The sequence below is a fragment of the Lissotriton vulgaris genome, unplaced genomic scaffold (assembly GCF_964263255.1).
Source record: "Lissotriton vulgaris unplaced genomic scaffold, aLisVul1.2 SCAFFOLD_1237, whole genome shotgun sequence".
NCBI lineage: Eukaryota > Metazoa > Chordata > Amphibia > Caudata > Salamandridae > Lissotriton > Lissotriton vulgaris.
In genome coordinates, this window is record NW_028255036.1 from 97,297 (window position 1) to 116,927 (window position 19,631).

Genomic DNA, 19,631 nt, shown 5'->3' on the forward strand with positions numbered 1-19,631 from the left:
CTTACCTGCTCGGTTTAATGATTTTGTGATGAACTAATTTTTTTTATTGTTTTTATTTTTGTTTTTTTTTAAGGGGGAAGGTGTGTTGGGAATGTACTTGTGTTCATTTGAGCTGTCACGAGCGCTCAGGTGTATCTGACAGCTCGTGACAAGCTCGTGCATTGGGGACATTGTGTTATGCTTTGAATATGTAGAATGTGGGGAGTCAAGTCTGTGTACTGTTAACTGCATTAATGACTTGGAATTCAAGACGTGAAGAGCTGAATAAACTCTGTCTACCTGCTACAACCTTCCTGTGTGATTTCTGACTTCCCTACACTGGCGACGGGCGGGATTTTCGTTACCTGCATCAGAGGGACTTCGGTGGAACAAGATTTCAATTTTTTTTTGTTAATTTTCATTCTGAATTTCGAATTTCCCCTCTGCATCGGATGTGTTCAGCGCTATCAAGATTTTTACTGAACAGTGCTGCACCACCACTATTTTAAGGGAAGCGGAAACGGAAGATTATTGTTTCAACAGGAAAATTTGAGGATGAATTACTTACTTTTTGCTGGCATTATTTGAAATCCAACTTCGACTCGCGAGCAACATACGCGCGCAAAGGTTCGCGCATGAGTGTGTGAAACAACGCTGATCAACGCGACGTGTGACGTCATCGCGCAACGTTGGGAGCAGTAGAGACGAGATTTTCAGAGATGCTCCTTTGAAGTCTTCCGATCTCGTCGTACTGAGACGCTTTCTCAACCTTGTAATAACAACGCGGATCACTACAAAAACAACGCGGATCTTGTAATAACAACGCGGATCTCTACAATGTTCTGAGTCATCATCGTCTTCGTGTTTTCATCACGCTGAGGGAAATTTATACATTGGAAGGTTTGCGTGTTATGTAATTTAAATTATTATTGTGACTTTAAAGTTTGAACTTGTAATTAATTCCTTTATTTTTTTTTATTATTTTATTTTTTCTTTAATCTGCATTTAAACTTAAACATAGTGTGTTAAATATTTTGAATTAACATGTCTGGTATTGTTCCTCCTCCTTCATTTCTGTCATCACCTGGTGAACCACCTATGGCTTGGGAGATTTGGGAACCTGTCTTCTTAGCTTATGTAGATGTGTTGGAAGAAGGGGAGTGTGAACCAGAAAGGAAGCTGTCACTGCTAAAACATTGTTTGGGTGGTATAGCTTTGAAAGAGTTCAAAACATTACCAGCACTAGTAAATCCGGGGAATATTAATGTGTATGAATATGCCTCATTACAGTTAAGCTTAAGATATGGAAAGAAAAATAATATTGTCATGGAGAGGTTTATCTTTTATTCTCGGAAGCAACGTACAGATGAACCTGTAGAGGATTTTGTCTCAGCTTTAAGATCCTTGGCTGTTACATGTGATTGCGAACACATATCTTATGAGCAAGTATTAAGGGACCAGATTTTGATGAGAACTAATAACAAAAAAGTGCAAGAACGTCTTTGGACAACTTCTGACATGTCTCTTAATAATGCCATAGATATTGCGAAGTCTATAGAACACTCAGAGAAATTTGTCAAGGAGATTAGAGGCAATGATAAAAGTGATGTCTTTAGTGTACCAAAAGATTTGGATAAATCTAAGAAAACTTTTTCGCAGAGAAATGAGTTTTCCCACAGAAATGATAACAAGTTCAGAAATCAGAAATATGAGAAGAAAACCTCAAAACTATTATGTTTTAGGTGTGGAAGTGATGGACATTTAGCAGACTGTAAGAATTGTCCTGCCTTAGGGAAAACATGTTCAAAGTGCTACAAGAAAGGCCATTTTACAAGATTTTGTAGGTCATTACCGGGGAAGATGAATTGTATACATGAATGCTGTGATAGTTATCAATTGGAAGATGAAGAAACATTTCAGGTTAATACTGTTATCAATGTATGTGAGGATGGAGTTTGCACTAAATTTCCATCTTGTTTTATAACTATTGATGAAGTGAGTTTGGAAATTTTCGTAGATTCATGTGCATGGTATACTATCATTTCTTTAAAGGTCTTTCAAGAAAAATTCCCGAATAAGAAATTACTTGAATCTGATGTATCCCCTGGTGGCTATACAGGCCACAAAATTGATCTAATTGGTTATTTTATTGCAAATATACAATTTTCTGATCGACACATTTCAGGAAAAATTTATGTGTCAAGATCTGGGTTATCGCTTTTGAGTTGGCCACACCAACACCAATTAGGGATGAAAATTGATCCCAGAGCTGATCATCCTGTTTATGTTGTGCAACCGTTGAATGCTTCAAGTGTTGCTGGGGATAGTTCACTGCTTGTAGAGGATTTACGTAAATCCTTTCCTACTGTTTTCAGTGGAACCTTGGGTCGATATAAAGGATTCGAACATGTCATCAAGTGAAATGAGAATGCCATTCCTGTAAGGCATAGAGTAAGGAATGTTCCTCTATCCTATAGAGGCAAACTTAAAGAAATGCTAAAAGATCTATGTGAGAAAAACATAATTGAACCAATAGAGTCGTCACCTTGGGTTTCCCCTATTGTAAATTCGGTTAAGTCCACCGGCGAACTTAGATTATGCATTGACCTCCGCAGTGTCAATGGTGCCATTTGGGTGGATTCACACCCTTTACCCAATCTTCATGAGATGGTTTCGACCCTGGCTGGTGCACAAGTTTTCTCGTGCGTTGATCTTGCCAGTGCTTATCATCAGGTGGTACTAGCTGATGAGTCTAAGAACATAACTGCATTCATCACGCCTGAGGGTTTGTACAGGTTTTGTCGCATGCCTTTTGGGTTGGCGAGTGCAGCCTCAGTATTCCAGAGGTTAATGAAGGATACCTTGGAGGGTTTGAGTGGTGCCATAGCATTTCAGGATGACATTTTGGTGCATGGAAAAGATGACATGGAACATAACAATAATCTAAGGTGTGTGATTGCTGCTTTAGCGGAGAAAGGTCTTACACTACGTCTTGACAAATGCAAATTTAGGCAAAAAGAGGTGGAATACCTAGGGCATACTATTAGTGGAATGGGAATCAAACCAAAGAAAAATCATGTGAAGAGCATCACGAATGCTCCTGTGCCCACATCGAAAGAACAACTTGTGGCCTTTCTAGGTCTTATTGAATTTTATGCTAAGTTTATCCCAAGTTTTTCGGTAAAGGTTGACCCGTTCAGATGTTTGTTAAAGAAAAATGCTAAGTTCGTTTGGACTGATGAAATGACACATGCTTTTCAGTCTTTAAAAACGTTCATTGTGAATGCTCCGTGTCTTAAACCTTTTGTGGTTGGCGTGAAATGTATCATTATGGTGGATGCGAGTTCTTCTGGTCTGGGTGGAGTACTTCTGCAGAAGGATAGTGAGAAAGAATGGGTTGTTGCCTATGCGTCAAGGGCCTTGAGAGATGCTGAAAAGAATTATTCTGTCATAGAAAGAGAGTTACTAGCTTGTGTTTGGGGAGCTGAGCACTTTAGACCTTTTCTATGGGGTACGAGATTCTTGATTAAAACTGATCATAAGCCTTTGGTGTATCTCATGGCTCCAGGTGGAGGTAGAACTATGTCGGCACGTCTTGCAAGATTAGCTTCAAGATTGCAATCTTTTCAGTACTCTATTGAATATGTTCAGGGTAAAGCGAATGTACATGCTGATTGCATGTCCAGACTGATTTCTGATACGAATATTCCTGAAGTGGTTAGTGAAGAGGAGTGTGAAGTTGCTTTCACTTTTCGTGATGTCAATTTAGTGTGCGGTGAACGGTTCTCCTTGCAGGAGGATGTTTGGATGGAAGAGATGAGTAAGGATTTGGAATTGTGCAGTGTCAAGAAGTACCTTGTGCATGGTTGGCCTGAACAGAGGAAGTTATCTGGAAATATGATGGGTTTTTTTAAGATTCAGGAAGAACTTGCTGTGGAAAATGGTTTAATCCTTCGGGGTGATAAGATTGTACCACCTTTTCCTATTAGAAATACTCTACTCGAAATTGCCCATGAGGGACATTTGGGGATTTCTTTCACCAGAAGACGTTTAAAGGAGTCCTTCTGGTGGCCAGGTATTGACTCTTGTGTAGATCAGTTTGTGCGTTCCTGTTCTTTTTGCTCTAACAGTGACAAAACAGCTGTTGCCTTACGTCCTGAACCTTGCCCCATTGATTTACCTTCAGGTCCCTGGCGGAAACTGGGGATAGACATCATTGGGCCTTTCAATTGTTTACCAAAACAGGAAGCTTTTGGTATTGTACTTATAGACTATTATTCCAAGTGGCCGGAAGTCAAGATGGTTAAAGAGGTTACTTCTTGTCAAGTGATAGAGTTTTTAGATGAGATTTTTTGCAGAGAAGGCATTCCTCAGGAAGTTGTGACTGACAATGGTCCGCAGTTCGTGAGCAAAGAAATAGAACAGTTTTTTGTTAAATGTGGTATCATTCATAGGAAGATTGCAGTCTTCCATCCTGAAACAAATGGCCAGGTTGAGCGGTTCAACCGTGTGATCAAAGAAGCCATACAGCTTTCTATCAAGGGTAATTTGAATTGGAGGAATGCTTTGCAATCTATGTTGTTAGCTTACAGGACTTCTCCCAACTCAGTGACCTTGGTCACTCCCTTTGAGCTTTTAAGAGGACGGAAGCCTAGCACAAAGTTAGTTCCTTGGTGGTTAAAAAAAACTTAGTTGGTTTTGAAAACTTTTTGAAAGTAGATTTTGAAGCTGTCCAACACAGGGTTCAGTTGTACAAGGATAAGATGAAACATGATATGGGCAAAAGAATTGGTTCTACGTCCTGTCGTTCTATTAAGGTGGGTGATTCTGTTCACATTAAAAAGAAAGAGGGTGTAAGTAAAGGTTTGCCTGTTTGGTCAAGTCCAAAGAAAGTTATTGAAGTATTTAGAAATGCGGTCAGGGTTGATGGTGGTTCCGTGTGGAATTTGAGCAGAGTTTCTTTGTTTAATGGGACTAGTCAGTCGGTGGATGATCTTAACAGCAATGTTTTTTTTGATGTTGGGGAACAGAGAGATAATGGGGAACGTTTTCATGCTGAATGTAATTCTGACAATACTAGAGCGGTACGTTCTCATCGCTTACCTGCTCGGTTTAATGATTTTGTGATGAACTAATTTTTTTTATTGTTTTTATTTTTGTTTTTTTTTAAGGGGGAAGGTGTGTTGGGAATGTACTTGTGTTCATTTGAGCTGTCACGAGCGCTCAGGTGTATCTGACAGCTCGTGACAAGCTCGTGCATTGGGGACATTGTGTTATGCTTTGAATATGTAGAATGTGGGGAGTCAAGTCTGTGTACTGTTAACTGCATTAATGACTTGGAATTCAAGACGTGAAGAGCTGAATAAACTCTGTCTACCTGCTACAACCTTCCTGTGTGATTTCTGACTTCCCTACACTGGCGACGGGCGGGATTTTCGTTACCTGCATCAGAGGGACTTCGGTGGAACAAGATTTCAATTTTTTTTTGTTAATTTTTATTCTGAATTTCGAATTTCCCCTCTGCATCGGATGTGTTCAGCGCTATCAAGATTTTTACTGAACAGTGCTGCACCACCACTATTTTAAGGGAAGCGGAAACGGAAGATTATTGTTTCAACAGGAAAATTTGAGGATGAATTACTTACTTTTTGCTGGCATTATTTGAAATCCAACTTCGACTCGCGAGCAACATACGCGCGCAAAGGTTCGCGCATGAGTGTGTGAAACAACGCTGATCAACGCGACGTGTGACGTCATCGCGCAACGTTGGGAGCAGTAGAGACGAGATTTTCAGAGACGCTCCTTTGAAGTCTTCCGATCTCGTCGTACTGAGACGCTTTCTCAACCTTGTAATAACAACGCGGATCACTACAAAAACAACGCGGATCTTGTAATAACAACGCGGATCTCTACAATGTTCTGAGTCATCATCGTCTTCGTGTTTTCATCACGCTGAGGGAAATTTATACATTGGAAGGTTTGCGTGTTATGTAATTTAAATTATTATTGTGACTTTAAAGTTTGAACTTGTAATTAATTCCTTTATTTTTTTTTATTATTTTATTTTTTCTTTAATCTGCATTTAAACTTAAACATAGTGTGTTAAATATTTTGAATTAACATGTCTGGTATTGTTCCTCCTCCTTCATTTCTGTCATCACCTGGTGAACCACCTATGGCTTGGGAGATTTGGGAACCTGTCTTCTTAGCTTATGTAGATGTGTTGGAAGAAGGGGAGTGTGAACCAGAAAGGAAGCTGTCACTGCTAAAACATTGTTTGGGTGGTATAGCTTTGAAAGAGTTCAAAACATTACCAGCACTAGTAAATCCGGGGAATATTAATGTGTATGAATATGCCTCATTACAGTTAAGCTTAAGATATGGAAAGAAAAATAATATTGTCATGGAGAGGTTTATCTTTTATTCTCGGAAGCAACGTACAGATGAACCTGTAGAGGATTTTGTCTCAGCTTTAAGATCCTTGGCTGTTACATGTGATTGCGAACACATATCTTATGAGCAAGTATTAAGGGACCAGATTTTGATGAGAACTAATAACAAAAAAGTGCAAGAACGTCTTTGGACAACTTCTGACATGTCTCTTAATAATGCCATAGATATTGCGAAGTCTATAGAACACTCAGAGAAATTTGTCAAGGAGATTAGAGGCAATGATAAAAGTGATGTCTTTAGTGTACCAAAAGATTTGGATAAATCTAAGAAAACTTTTTCGCAGAGAAATGAGTTTTCCCACAGAAATGATAACAAGTTCAGAAATCAGAAATATGAGAAGAAAACCTCAAAACTATTATGTTTTAGGTGTGGAAGTGATGGACATTTAGCAGACTGTAAGAATTGTCCTGCCTTAGGGAAAACATGTTCAAAGTGCTACAAGAAAGGCCATTTTACAAGATTTTGTAGGTCATTACCGGGGAAGATGAATTGTATACATGAATGCTGTGATAGTTATCAATTGGAAGATGAAGAAACATTTCAGGTTAATACTGTTATCAATGTATGTGAGGATGGAGTTTGCACTAAATTTCCATCTTGTTTTATAACTATTGATGAAGTGAGTTTGGAAATTTTCGTAGATTCATGTGCATGGTATACTATCATTTCTTTAAAGGTCTTTCAAGAAAAATTCCCGAATAAGAAATTACTTGAATCTGATGTATCCCCTGGTGGCTATACAGGCCACAAAATTGATCTAATTGGTTATTTTATTGCAAATATACAATTTTCTGATCGACACATTTCAGGAAAAATGTATGTGTCAAGATCTGGGTTATCGCTTTTGAGTTGGCCACACCAACACCAATTAGGGATGAAAATTGATCCCAGAGCTGATCATCCTGTTTATGTTGTGCAACCGTTGAATGCTTCAAGTGTTGCTGGGGATAGTTCACTGCTTGTAGAGGATTTACGTAAATCCTTTCCTACTGTTTTCAGTGGAACCTTGGGTCGATATAAAGGATTCGAACATGTCATCAAGTGAAATGAGAATGCCATTCCTGTAAGGCATAGAGTAAGGAATGTTCCTCTATCCTATAGAGGCAAACTTAAAGAAATGCTAAAAGATCTATGTGAGAAAAACATAATTGAACCAATAGAGTCGTCACCTTGGGTTTCCCCTATTGTAAATTCGGTTAAGTCCACCGGCGAACTTAGATTATGCATTGACCTCCGCAGTGTCAATGGTGCCATTTGGGTGGATTCACACCCTTTACCCAATCTTCATGAGATGGTTTCGACCCTGGCTGGTGCACAAGTTTTCTCGTGCGTTGATCTTGCCAGTGCTTATCATCAGGTGGTACTAGCTGATGAGTCTAAGAACATAACTGCATTCATCACGCCTGAGGGTTTGTACAGGTTTTGTCGCATGCCTTTTGGGTTGGCGAGTGCAGCCTCAGTATTCCAGAGGTTAATGAAGGATACCTTGGAGGGTTTGAGTGGTGCCATAGCATTTCAGGATGACATTTTGGTGCATGGAAAAGATGACATGGAACATAACAATAATCTAAGGTGTGTGATTGCTGCTTTAGCGGAGAAAGGTCTTACACTACGTCTTGACAAATGCAAATTTAGGCAAAAAGAGGTGGAATACCTAGGGCATACTATTAGTGGAATGGGAATCAAACCAAAGAAAAATCATGTGAAGAGCATCACGAATGCTCCTGTGCCCACATCGAAAGAACAACTTGTGGCCTTTCTAGGTCTTATTGAATTTTATGCTAAGTTTATCCCAAGTTTTTCGGTAAAGGTTGACCCGTTCAGATGTTTGTTAAAGAAAAATGCTAAGTTCGTTTGGACTGATGAAATGACACATGCTTTTCAGTCTTTAAAAACGTTCATTGTGAATGCTCCGTGTCTTAAACCTTTTGTGGTTGGCGTGAAATGTATCATTATGGTGGATGCGAGTTCTTCTGGTCTGGGTGGAGTACTTCTGCAGAAGGATAGTGAGAAAGAATGGGTTGTTGCCTATGCGTCAAGGGCCTTGAGAGATGCTGAAAAGAATTATTCTGTCATAGAAAGAGAGTTACTAGCTTGTGTTTGGGGAGCTGAGCACTTTAGACCTTTTCTATGGGGTACGAGATTCTTGATTAAAACTGATCATAAGCCTTTGGTGTATCTCATGGCTCCAGGTGGAGGTAGAACTATGTCGGCACGTCTTGCAAGATTAGCTTCAAGATTGCAATCTTTTCAGTACTCTATTGAATATGTTCAGGGTAAAGCGAATGTACATGCTGATTGCATGTCCAGACTGATTTCTGATACGAATATTCCTGAAGTGGTTAGTGAAGAGGAGTGTGAAGTTGCTTTCACTTTTCGTGATGTCAATTTAGTGTGCGGTGAACGGTTCTCCTTGCAGGAGGATGTTTGGATGGAAGAGATGAGTAAGGATTTGGAATTGTGCAGTGTCAAGAAGTACCTTGTGCATGGTTGGCCTGAACAGAGGAAGTTATCTGGAAATATGATGGGTTTTTTTAAGATTCAGGAAGAACTTGCTGTGGAAAATGGTTTAATCCTTCGGGGTGATAAGATTGTACCACCTTTTCCTATTAGAAATACTCTACTCGAAATTGCCCATGAGGGATATTTGGGGATTTCTTTCACCAGAAGACGTTTAAAGGAGTCCTTCTGGTGGCCAGGTATTGACTCTTGTGTAGATCAGTTTGTGCGTTCCTGTTCTTTTTGCTCTAACAGTGACAAAACAGCTGTTGCCTTACGTCCTGAACCTTGCCCCATTGATTTACCTTCAGGTCCCTGGCGGAAACTGGGGATAGACATCATTGGGCCTTTCAATTGTTTACCAAAACAGGAAGCTTTTGGTATTGTACTTATAGACTATTATTCCAAGTGGCCGGAAGTCAAGATGGTTAAAGAGGTTACTTCTTGTCAAGTGATAGAGTTTTTAGATGAGATTTTTTGCAGAGAAGGCATTCCTTAGGAAGTTGTGACTGACAATGGTCCGCAGTTCGTGAGCAAAGAAATAGAACAGTTTTTTGTTAAATGTGGTATCATTCATAGGAAGATTGCAGTCTTCCATCCTGAAACAAATGGCCAGGTTGAGCGGTTCAACCGTGTGATCAAAGAAGCCATACAGCTTTCTATCAAGGGTAATTTGAATTGGAGGAATGCTTTGCAATCTATGTTGTTAGCTTACAGGACTTCTCCCAACTCAGTGACCTTGGTCACTCCCTTTGAGCTTTTAAGAGGACGGAAGCCTAGCACAAAGTTAGTTCCTTGGTGGTTAAAAAAAACTTAGTTGGTTTTGAAAACTTTTTGAAAGTAGATTTTGAAGCTGTCCAACACAGGGTTCAGTTGTACAAGGATAAGATGAAACATGATATGGGCAAAAGAATTGGTTCTACGTCCTGTCGTTCTATTAAGGTGGGTGATTCTGTTCGCATTAAAAAGAAAGAGGGTGTAAGTAAAGGTTTGCCTGTTTGGTCAAGTCCAAAGAAAGTTATTGAAGTATTTAGAAATGCGGTCAGGGTTGATGGTGGTTCCGTGTGGAATTTGAGCAGAGTTTCTTTGTTTAATGGGACTAGTCAGTCGGTGGATGATCTTAACAGCAATGTTTTTTTTGATGTTGGGGAACAGAGAGATAATGGGGAACGTTTTCATGCTGAATGTAATTCTGACAATACTAGAGCTGTACGTTCTCATCGCTTACCTGCTCGGTTTAATGATTTTGTGATGAACTAATTTTTTTTATTGTTTTTATTTTTGTTTTTTTTTAAGGGGGAAGGTGTGTTGGGAATGTACTTGTGTTCATTTGAGCTGTCACGAGCGCTCAGGTGTATCTGACAGCTCGTGACAAGCTCGTGCATTGGGGACATTGTGTTATGCTTTGAATATGTAGAATGTGGGGAGTCAAGTCTGTGTACTGTTAACTGCATTACTGACTTGGAATTCAAGACGTGAAGAGCTGAATAAACTCCGTCTACCTGCTACAACCTTCCTGTGTGATTTCTGACTTCCCTACACTGACAGTACTGAATTACTTGAAAGTTTAAATAAGTATTCGCAGGAAGTTATGCAAGTGAAAAGTGGAAGTTGCGTCAAGCCGTGTAAAACGTATGCGGGCATTCCACCCCGCTCCACATGCCAGTGCCTTAGTGGTATCAAAAGATGGCCATTTGTTCAGTTTGAGGCTGCTACTACTTGGATGGTTTTAAGTATAGGAAAACATCCGGCTAAAGAGCTCCTGATTAAGACGAGACATGAGCAAAGAACTCGAGATAGATAAAGTGCTTGTGCCCGGGTGGAGGAGTTAGAGAAGAGGAAGTGCCAAGGTTGTCACAACCCAGGAGATTGACAGACTAAGAAGGGCTCATTTAAAATTAATTGAAACAAGATGGACTAGAACAGCCGTCCAGTGCTTGATTTCGCTTCTTAGGTCACCTCCTAATGAATTCGTGTGTTATAATCTGTTTACATTTTTTAAAACTTAAAACAAATATATATATATATTTTTATCTTTTTTTTGTTATGTGTTGTTCACTGAAGATAATGAAATCAAATAAATAAACTTGACTGAGAAGGGCTCGTTTTGTAGTGAGTAGCAGGAACATCTGGAATTAGTCTAAATCGGTTACAGTCTAGTTTTCTTTTGACCTAGACCTATTAATTAGTAGTGTTTGGGAGGCTTTTGATCAGTTAGAAACCGGGTGCACTGCCTGTATGTACGCACATCAGTATTGAATAGCTAACTATTTAGGTGCAAAACGGCGAGTGGAAAAACCTTTGAACCACTCAATTGAGTAGAAAGAAACTACCCATACATAAATAGACTCGGTTGCCGTTGCACTCAAGACGGTGTATACAATGTTAAGTAACAATATTCAACCAAGATAATGACAAAATGACAGAATTAATACAAGGCTACCTCCGATGAGAGGTAGACTCCCCAGTGCACTGCTTGAAAATGACACAGAGGTCTGAAGATTTGAAGCAAACTTCATATATAAGTTCAATCCACAAAATTCACGGATTCTTCGTATTTTAATGAATATACATTATACTCCATGTATACGTCATCATGTTCCAGACATTGGTAATGTATATCATCACAAATTATAATTCGATATTCAGTGCTCCCAATGCATTTCGGGCTGAAACGTGCTCACTACTTTAGCTCACCCGGAGGACTACTATATCTCCTTTGCAGAGTTTAACTAATGGTTGATATAACATAGCTTCTTGCTTACATTGTCCGACCATTATAATTTACACGAAACAATCGATCCCATGGGAACGTACTACGCGCCTTGCCGACCACAGAAACAAATATATGTACAGCATACCTCCCCTTTATAATATTTGCCATAATGCTGCTTAAATGCATAGCCGATAAAAAATTTGAGAGAATATACTGTATGCAACAAATCCTTACGTGGATTGTTGATTCCGAGGGTTGTATTGGGAACCCAACATGGAGGACCAGTAAATGACCCGAACGCTCTAGTGTATTTTCACGTCACGTAGAGACGCTATTAAGCGTGGTTGGAACGCCGGTCACGTGTCCAAACAGGAACACGGCCGTCGGGTCCGGACGCATTACACGCCGCTTCTCCGCTGGATCGAGGTAAGCTGCTGTAAACACGCTGGCCGATGCTTTCATATTGAGCCAAGAATACCTAAATTTAGAATGAATCCAGGAGCATAACTCCATCCTTATTTTTGGTGTCTTTTTAGCTGGAAGCGCCAGACACATCGGAGCCAATCACGGCATTAGATTTATACCTTCAACGAATAGGTAAGACTCCGGTTATATTGCACCTAACATAAATATTCATATTTTATGTTTTATGGCAGCATTAGTAACCATTGGTGCCCATAATTTTCACTGAGTATTACCCTACTCGCCGTGGGCAACATTTGGGAAAAGTATACACTTTGATCGTCAAGCGTGAAACTACTAATACAGACCAATAAATGTAAGTGTAATTTGGTACTTACATAAAATCGGAATCGTACTGAAATAGAATGTGTGAATTACCGACCGTTTGTATCAGGGTGAGGTACATTTTGCATCGGACGGATAAGATATCGTTTGTGTGACAGGCCTAAGTGCGCTGTTTTTTTATTTAAGTCAGGGTGATTGTTTGTTAGAAGTAACAGGTTTTTGAATTGGCTGCATTTATGAATCTATAAATGCAGACCTGTGTATAGTAACTCAGATTACTTAATCTGATTACAGAATTGAATTCACATCGGATACTCAAACGGAGTATCAGCGGTCAAGGGCCCGGCTGGGTTGGAAATATCACCAGCTGAGCGGTGAGCTTCGAATTTTTTACCTCACATTCTCGCTACTGTTTCTTTTCTTGCCTGATTAATGGATATATGACAATTAGTGATGAGATTTTTCCTGTTGTCGTGTGTTTATTTTTTCCGTGTGGAATAATTAGACCTTTTGACTGGAACACAGCCATCTAGGTATGTGACGGATACACTTTTAAGTTCAGAGTTTCTTAATTACTCACAGATTCACTAAGCATGAAGCATGACTGAGCCGTACACAACTAGATCACTTTTTAAACAGAGACTCTGTCTCCCTATTAAAATAATTCTGCTACACCCACGTATTAGTGCACAAAATCACTATTTAACTGCACGGTTAGAGATAATATTGATAATGCTTACACTTACGACACGGATGTGTTGGGGTGGCACTCAGGAATCCTAGTTGTATTTCTGTACACTCACTGGAGTAGAAGCAACAACTGAGCATGCAAGACCATGTAACCAGGTCTTACTGTATATTGTAACTTTGTGAAATACATGCTCCATTGTCAACCTTTGTTCATTTCAGCCCTGAGGAATCGCGAGTGCGATGAAACACGTGTCGGCTGGCTGTCCACTACATTAAAGACTCTAAGATTTACTTATTGAGAGTTCTTTTGTTTTGATAATTCTGTCATTTTGTCATTATCTTGGTTGAATATTGTTACTTAACATTGTATACACCGTCTTGAGTGCAACGGCAACCGAGTCTATAGACCTATTAATTACTTCAGCCATTTAACTTCAACAGCCATGACTTCCAACACAATTATTTCGAATGACCTTCACTTCCAGTGACTATGACTTGAGCATTCCACTTGCACTCATAAGACTTGGACTTAAGTTAGAACAGTTAAAAATCTAGGTAGGAGTAAAAGTAGGTTGAAATTGAAGACAGCTAAAAAATGTTGCTCAAAATAATGATATTGGAAGAGACAGTAATCGAAGTGATGTTGGTTGTGACGTTCATACCTTCTTTAAGCAGATTGGTTAAAAGTGAATGGTTTTCAGGGCTGGGATGAGATTATTGATGCCCGTTTGATGGGTATATTGCAAATAAGTATAAAAGATCAGCAAAGTATGGAAAAGGAAATGAAACAAAGCTAGGATAGAAAAATACAAAGAATCCAGGCTATCAGATTAATACTGCATTGACTATTTTCATCCTTATTGCGTTCTAGTGTTATTTACCTCATGATGTTGATTCTGTAGAAAGTTTCTGTTAAAATCTAAGGTAGACAGTGGGACGGTTGAAAGACGGAACAATGACCCCCTAAACCATGCATGCCTTAACATCGGGGGCAGATTTACAAGCCCATTACGACACTTATGCGCTGCTGTTGCATCCCTTTTGTGATGCAACAGCGGCGTAAAAAATGCATCAAATTTACAACGTGACGCATCTAGGGAGATACGTTACGTTGTAAAGCCCTGCGTAACATTATACCTGCTTCAGGTATAATGTAAGCAGGGTGGGCGTTCCCACGCAGGAAAGCCTTGTAAAAGCGACGCAGAGAAATCTACAAGATTTCACTGCCTGACTTTTAGGATTCCACTGAGTCAAATCCTGGCTCCTGCTTGAAGCAGGCCTAAGGAGTGATGCAGTGTATTGGGAATAGACCGCAACACGCATTGCTGGAGTTGTGTTGTGCTTGCGACACAACTCCAGCTATGCGTGACTTTTACGCCAACAGATGCGTCAGAATTTTTGAAGCATCTTTCAATCCTTGAGCAATAGGCATCTATGGTAGCGCAAGGGTTTTTCATGCAGGCGCAGGGAAACTGACGCATCTATACAGATGCTTCAGTTTCTTGTAAATCTGACCCGAAGACTTAGGAACGACTGCTTCTTTAACATGCATGCCTTTTACCATGCATATCTTTACAACAAATTTTGTTGTAAAGGCATGATTGGTAAAGTTATATGCGTGGTAAAGATCACACCGTAGCCCCCCTCGCCCGGAACTGTAGAACCCGGCCCCCAGCCCTGCAATCTACCCACCCCGACCCCTACCCTGAGACCTAAAATCCAGCCCACAAAACTACCCTGACATCAGGCACCCCCCCCCCCCGCCCTGAGCACTAAAGCTCAGCCCCAGCCCTAAAAATTACCCCAACCCCAGCCCCTCACCCTGGGTCCAAAAACTGGTCCCCAGCCCTAAAATCTACCCCGCCCCCTGACCTCAGTCCTACTTACCATGCCACATCCCGGTCTTTCGTGTCCTGATTCTTCCCGCTCCTCTTTCCGCCTATCCCCTCTGTATCTAGAGCGTTGACTGCCTTATTCAAGCATATGCATGGTTAAGGCAAGCGTTGTTCCACTTGCTTTGAAATTGCATGCGTGGTTAAGCCTGCTTTGTAAATGCCATTTTACAGTCTTATCAGACTTTTTGGACTACTTCCTCCCTTTTATATCTTGTGCTGCCTTGAACGTTTCAGCTGCCTGCGTGTACCTATCTGTTTACTGTTATCCTGCACAAACCCAGAACTAGGTCCCAAATGAAGAATTACATATAAGCATAGCCCAAAAAATCTGCTCATCATTAAATAGACTCTAAAGGCCATTTTAAGGCGAATATTTACCTTGAATAGTTGCTTGCCAGGGAATGACACATGTTTCAGAAGTACTGGCAGGGTTTTTCACTTCACAACAGACTTCCAGTTTGCTTAATTGTTCACTCCAAGTGAATTTGACAATAGGTTCTATGCTGGGTTCCCCTTTTCCTTTTCTCCACGTATAACTCACATTATTTCCATCCTTTTCAGTGCAATTCAAAATGATGTCGCAGGTTCCGTTGTCAGCGCTGAGGTTAACTTGTGCCGTCACACGATCTAAGGTAGAAAATGAAATTAACGCAACATGAATTTCAAAGGTGTACGGTAAAAAATATACATATGTTTTTTAATATAGCATTACTGGCCCTGAGCCAATGCACTTTCTTCGATGAAGCTCCCAACATTTCAATGTTCTAATACTTACTTGTTTATATTTTAAGATCCCCGATGGATTCAGGGCGATTAATAAACACATCGAGACAATCTTGTCTGAGGCAGTGATACATGAGCCATAGCAGAAGAAGAATTATTAACAATAATCATCAAGGTTGAACATAATCCTACATTTTTGGATATGATAAATAATGCAGAACATGGAGAAATGAGTACAAATTTTTTTTTTTAAATATAAAGGCAATTGTCATCTTTATCATTTATTTTTTATTTCATTTCCTGACTTAATAGAGGAAATGCCTTAAAACGACATACCTGGCAATTAGTAGAAATCAGAGGGCTCTGTCTTGGGTGATGGGATACATACTCTCCTGTTATAAAAGTGTCACTTATTTGCTGCTGACGCATATGTGAAGGATTCTAGGTCCAAATTACGAGTTACCCATTCTATTTCTAAGTGCACAAACCCATATTTGTACAGGAGTCATAATCACAAATTTCACGAGTTTCCCCAGGTGAATTTCAGCAGGTCAAACCTTCTGTAATTTACCCCGGTTGTGAATAGGGAGTGGGAAAATGCTGGTGAATTTCTGATATATGCAGATGATCCTTCTTCAGGCACCAAAATCACCATATTAGACCCCATTTTAAAGGGTACAACTTGCAATAGATGATAATGATTATCATTTTTTTAAGGTATAATAATGATCGGATCTCCATCAGGACCACTCATACTGAGAGTTTGATGATCTCTTTTAGAATCGGGAAGATGAGTAGTCTGCCAGGGAGAGCAACTCTCAAGCTTTTGACATGGCTTGTTTGCAAACAGTTTCAAAGCAAGATGCCATCCACAGATTCAGTGGCAATAGTTTTATGATTCACATTCCTCAGGAAGTAGGGTCCTAGACAACTTTAGTAATACAGGGATGGAACCATGCCATCTTCCCACTGGACTCTAGTAGGCACTTTTTGATGCAGAGGCGTTACTCTAACTCAGGGCTGTCCAAAGCATGTCTGGATGGGTCGGTTGTTCTGCCAGTTTTTCAAAATAATCACATATGGGAAATATACATGCAATAATTCTCAGGAGAACTAATTTATGTAACAAGTGGTTAGTATAACGTTCTGGAAGAGATGGGTCTCCTGCCTTGGTCTAATTTTTCGGATGATTATTACTTTTGTGTCAAGATTTAAGGAATAATTCAACATTGTTTGGCATCATAGGGGCTTGAGTACGTTGAAAATGGATATTACACTTAAAGTTATTGTGCACATGAGGCCCCAAAATATGTCTTTCTCTGGGTTACAAACATCATTAAAACTACATTAGCAGCCTCATATTTAGCTGATACCAGGAATATAGGGAAGTAACGCCCTATTACTTACTGGAAATCTTCAGTACTCTTAGTCCCGTTGTTCTTGTCCTATTCCTTACTTATGGAGATAACCAACTCCCTCACAGAAAAAAGAACAGAGGAATGCTGGGACCCCTACAACAGGCCCCTCCCACTGGGAGTACTTGACCAGTACATACTCGCTACTACCAAGCAACTAACAGGAAGGTAGGCTGTCCGGGAGGGAGAGTCGTAAGGAATGGGACCAAGACTACGGGACCAGGAGTAATGAAGATTACTAGTAAGCAGTAGGGCATTACCTCCAGGTCCCTCCAGTCCGTGTCCCATTCCTTACTTATGGGGCATACCAAACCAGAAACCCAGCCTTCCGAACCCCCAAAGAACCCCCAGGACACCACACTGAAAGGCAGCATCCCAAGCAAGGCAAACCAGGGAAAACAGACAGGAGCACACAGCCAGTAAAGCACCCAACCAACCCAAAGGGTCGCACCACCCAGAACAAACAGGAGAGGACCAAGGGGGAAAAAAAAGCAGCAAGCCCAAGGCGCTGCCATCCAGAGGGCAGCCAACCCACACCAGGAACACCCCCAAACCAGCAAAGCAGGTGGAGCACCCATCAAGGAAGCAAGTAAGTAAGTAAGTAAGTACATTTTACTATGCAAGACAGGTTTGTGGTGGTAGTGTTTCTCAAAATTGAGAAAACGTCCGCACATATGAGTAATACAATACTCTAAACACGTATACGTGTATTGTCACTTATAAACAGTTCCTAATGTGAGGTGCACTGTTGTCCTGTCAAACACCCACCACCAGGAGTGTTAAATTAGCAGAAAATGAATTTTTTATTAATGTTGAATACCAAAAAGAAAACAGGCATTGATCAAGCACCCTCACAAGATATATAATGATCCAAGTAATAATCATAAATTTGTAAAATACAGTTCATTGATAGGAGAAAGGTTTCCAAAATACGGATCCAGAGTCAAGCGTTAGACTTCAAATCTTTTATTTTATATTCATTAAAATTATTTCCAGCTTGCCCTGCCGACTCGTGTTTCGTCTCTTTGGAGACTTTTTCAAGGCCAAGAAGACGGAAATAGTGCACTGGTATGGAACATCACGAATCTTGTTATCAAAAAGTGGATGAGTCCAAGTTCTACGGTCACACCAGTAAGATCACTCCCAGAAACAATATATAATGAGCACACAATCTTTATGATCAGGTTCACCGGTGTATATTCTTGAAGGGCATGAACTGGCATCCAGAGCAATGGTTGAGAGTTAGGAAGAATAAACTTAGTCAATAACACATCATGCTTCGTGAAGGTGGATTCAAAATATTCTTAACTTAGTATGATGACCATGATAAGTCTGACACCCTGACACCTCCACTGCTGTCAGGTAGGTAGGTGGAGGTGTCAGGGTGACGCTGCGACTTATGAGTGACTTATCATGGTCATCTTAAAGGGAGGGGGGCAGAGGGGGGTGTGGGAGGGAGGTGGGGGGGAAGACATGCACGTAGGTGGTGGGCACAAGCACAGTACATGTAGGAGAGTAAAAGAAGATGTGTGGGGCAAGCTGTACAATAAGGTAGTAATAAAAAATGTGGGAAAGGAAATAATGAAATCCATTGAATGCTGCCAATAAATAAGAGGCTAAAAACTGCTTCCCTGCTAAAATCGCTAAAACCCGACCTAGTGTGCCTTCAGGAAACACACATTGAAGGTACTAAGGCTTATTTACTGGACCGGCTCGGTTTTAATGTATTAACGAAAACTAATCAGAACACAAAGACGAGAGGGGTGGCGATCTTGGGTAAGAGACAGGATACACTGGTTAAGAGGAAGATGGAGGATCAGTGGGGCAGATGGGTTATAGCAGAACTAATTTTCAGGGGGGAAACTATTACGGTTGTTTCGGTCTATGGATCCACAGGAGATGATCCAGATATCTTCCAATTTTTAGACGCAGAACTGGCGCAATGGCCGGAGCCCATTATATTCTGCGGTGATCTGAATATTCATGAAGCAGATAGTAGTTTTTTAGATCCTGGTAGGAAATATACAGGGAGGAAAAAGAGGACTTATAGAGCCTTAGCAGATATGGTAAGGAACAACTCGCTGGAAGATCCATGGTTAAATTGACATCCAAACCTAGATGGGAGCACTTTTTTCTCAGCCCCTCACCAGACATTGGTTAGGTTGGATTATTTTTTAATTACGAGAGGACTGATAGATAGAGCAAGAATAGATAGGGAACCGAGGATCATCTCAGATCACAGCCCGTTAGTTTTAACCGTAATAGTTGGGCAAAGGAGAAATAAAGAGCTAAGACAATGGACTTTTGATAGAACGCTGCTCCAGGATCAGTGCTATAGGGAAAGAATGAGTAAGTGGATTAAGGAATTCTGGGAGATAAACAGAGGTACATCATCACCAGGGATAGTGTGGGATGCTTTTAAACCCGGAATAAGAGGAGAAACCCTGAGTTATGTTATTAAGGCTCAAAGAATGTTGAAGGCAAAAGCGGAACAAGATAATAAACTAATCATGG

General features: G+C 40.4%; 1 protein-coding gene across 1 annotated transcript in view; it reads right to left on the reverse strand.

Moving 5' to 3' along the window:
- LOC147659338 (SLAM family member 9-like) overlaps positions 1–19,631 on the reverse strand; it is a gene marked incomplete at its 3' end in the record, with an annotated part of 359,657 nt that overhangs the window by 10,561 nt on the left and 329,465 nt on the right. The window contains exon 3 of the mRNA XM_086951833.1: positions 15,358–15,606. Coding sequence (XP_086807959.1) covers positions 15,358–15,606 — 249 coding nt within the window. The remainder of the gene's footprint in view (positions 1–15,357; positions 15,607–19,631) is intronic.